At 39.7% G+C, this 2,914-nt stretch overlaps 1 protein-coding gene across 1 annotated transcript; it reads left to right on the top strand.

Annotated features, from left to right (window-relative positions):
- Positions 1-575: 575 nt before the first annotated feature.
- LOC115978822 (probable CCR4-associated factor 1 homolog 11) lies at positions 576-1,718 on the top strand. The gene has a single exon (XM_031100703.1). It carries the CDS (start codon positions 827-829, stop codon positions 1,658-1,660), a length of 834 nt encoding a protein of 277 aa, XP_030956563.1. The 5' UTR covers positions 576-826; the 3' UTR covers positions 1,661-1,718.
- The last annotated feature ends 1,196 nt before the right edge of the window (positions 1,719-2,914 follow it).

Genomic DNA, 2,914 nt, shown 5'->3' with positions numbered 1-2,914 from the left:
GAGGGGAAGAGAGGTTGAGAGTGATGAGAGAAATCAGAAACAGGAGAGGAAGAGAAAAGTAGGAAAGAGAAAACTATAATAATAAAAAACAATAAAATTTATACAACTTTTGTCTTAAATTAGAATTGTAGCTAAAAATTTTGGCATTTACAACATTTGATGTGAGAGGTTTTTTTGGTATATGGTAAACTGAATGCTTAAAATTTAGCATTTTTTAGCATTTTGTACCTCTGATGCCAATGTTAAAAAAAAAAAAAAAAAAACAATAATTAAAGAAAACACCATATATGATACTCTGTAAGCACCATATATGATATAATAATAGTTAAAGAAACAAAGAATCAAATTAAAGAAGAAAACCAAAAGGTGCATCAGTATACATGAGTGGCAGCCGCATCAGTACTAGTTAATGATCGAAAGTATAACGTAAAAAAAACGTGCACCCCCAAGTCTTCAAAAACTCTAAAAAAATAATAATGATAATAATAAGATTGCCACTTATAATTGAGTAAAGGAAAATAGGAACCCAACATGGACCGAGTCTTTTCCATGAATCTGATCCGTTACCTGCCTTCAGTCAAAAGTAAGCAAACGCGTTGAACTTAGACACAGTCCCCTCACTCTCTCTCTCTCTTCCTCTCTCTTTCTCAGCACCATCTTCACTTCCCCATTTATATTCATCCCTCACTTCCTCAACTTCACACACCAATCTCACACTTTGCAAAAAAAAACAAAGACCACCTCGGTCTTCTCTCTAACTAGCAAAATTTTCAGCTTAGAATTTTCCAAGACTGTGACTTTAGAGTGATCAAGAAGACTGAAAACGATGATTTCAGAGAAGGAGAAACCGATTACGATCCGGGAAGTATGGGCTGGTAATTTGGAATCCGAGTTCGAACTCATTCGTGACGTGATCGATCGGTACCCTTATATTTCAATGGACACTGAGTTTCCTGGTCTTGTTTTTCGACCATCTGTGGACCCATCAAAGCCTTATTATTACCGTCCTCTTCAGCCCTCCGATCACTACCGAGTTCTGAAGTCGAACGTCGACGTTTTGAACCTCATCCAGGTCGGTCTGACTCTCTCCGACGCCGCCGGTAACCTTCCCGACCTCGGATCCGGCAACCGGTTCATCTGGGAGTTCAACTTCAAGGACTTCGACGTGGCGCGTGACCCTCATGCTCCTGACTCGATCGCGTTGCTGATGCGACAGGGGATCGACTTCGAGAAGAACAGGGAGGAAGGGGTTGACTCGTCCCGGTTCGCCGAGTTGATGATGTCGTCCGGGCTCGTCTGCAACGACTCGGTGAGCTGGGTCACGTTTCACAGCGCGTACGACTTCGGGTACCTGGTGAAGATCCTCACGCGCCGGAGCCTGCCGAGTGAGCTGGACGAGTTTTTGAAGATTCTGAGGGTGTTTTTCGGGAACAGGGTTTACGATGTGAAGCACATGATGAGGTTTTGTAACAGCTTGTATGGCGGTCTGGACCGGGTCGCTAGGACCCTTGAGGTGGACCGGGCCGTCGGGAAGTGCCACCAGGCCGGCTCCGATAGCCTGCTTACGTGGCACGCGTTTCAGAAGATGAGGGATGTGTATTTTGTAAATGATGGACCGGAAAAACATGCTGGTGTATTGTTTGGCTTGGAAGTGTATTAAGAAATTTAATTAATTTATTTTTAAAAATTAAATTGAATTAAATTTATTTGTCCTAAAACAGATTTGTGATTATCTTAGTATTTAGTATTTACTAGTAGTCTAGTACTAACTTTATTGGTAAATTTTTTATATTAATCTTGGCCCAACTTAATCAATAAAAGCTAAACTTGGTTGAAAGAGAGCTTGGTTGTTATAGACTAATAGAGGGCATTGTGCTCAACTTGCACCCGACCTAATTTGACCAGGTGGAGGAAAACTCAACCCATTGTTGACTAGGAAAAGAAGAAGCAGATCAAGCGTTCCGTAGGTGGCAAGCGATTTGGGCAAAATCAGTAACGACGGCAATGGAGTAGAAAAGCGATAGAGAGAAGTGAAGATTAGTTGGATCTCTTCATATTTGATCTAGATTTTGTTGGATCTAGTTAAATCTCACTAAATTTATTCGAAATCAAGTCGAAATCTCACTAGATCTAGTTTGGATCTCGCCATTTCTAGTTGGGTCTTGATGGATTTGAGACTAAAAGACAAAAAGAGTAACAAGGGTTTGGACGATTGGGTTCGTTAGATTTTGAGGGAGGGAACTCACCACTTAACCCGCCAACATCAAATTTTAGGGAAGAAGAGTCAACATTAATCGCTTTAGTCTCTAGATCAATTCGTTTTCAATTTGGGTTTGGACAAATTAGGTTTGTCAAATTTTGTAGGAGGGAACCTGTCACTTAACTCGCCGGCGTCGAATTTTGGAGGAGAAAACCCATCGTTGACCACCCTACTCACCAGATTGATCTGTTGTTAATTCAGGTCCAATGGGATTTGCCAGGTGGATTAGGTTGACTGGATCTATGGGCAGCCGTTTCTATGAGTAAGACCTTGAGTAAGCTTTTTGCATAGATCTAAATTTGGCTAACACATATCCAACATTCAGTCTAAGGGTCTGTTTGAGATCCTTTTGTTTTGCTAGAACTGAAATTTTTTTGCTGAAAGTACTGTAGATAAAGGTAAAAGTTAACTAAAATAGTACAGTGGGATTCATGAATAGTATCAAAAAGTGCAGTGAGGTCCATGAATAGTAACAAAAATAAGCTAAATAGTAAAATAAGCTGGCTTTTTAATCTAGAGCCAAACACACACTAAACCGGATTTTTTTTTTTTTTTTTTAAGAAATAGTCTAAACCGATTTCAAAGCATATAATAGATTATGAATAATGCTAGAAATACAAACTTATTTACAAAAAATTTTACAAACTTCTGATG

This window comes from Quercus lobata, chromosome 1 (assembly GCF_001633185.2).
Source record: "Quercus lobata isolate SW786 chromosome 1, ValleyOak3.0 Primary Assembly, whole genome shotgun sequence".
In the NCBI taxonomy this organism is placed as follows: domain Eukaryota; kingdom Viridiplantae; phylum Streptophyta; class Magnoliopsida; order Fagales; family Fagaceae; genus Quercus; species Quercus lobata.
The sequence above is the reverse complement of the archived record's forward strand: the minus strand, read 5'-3'. Positions and strand labels throughout refer to the sequence as shown.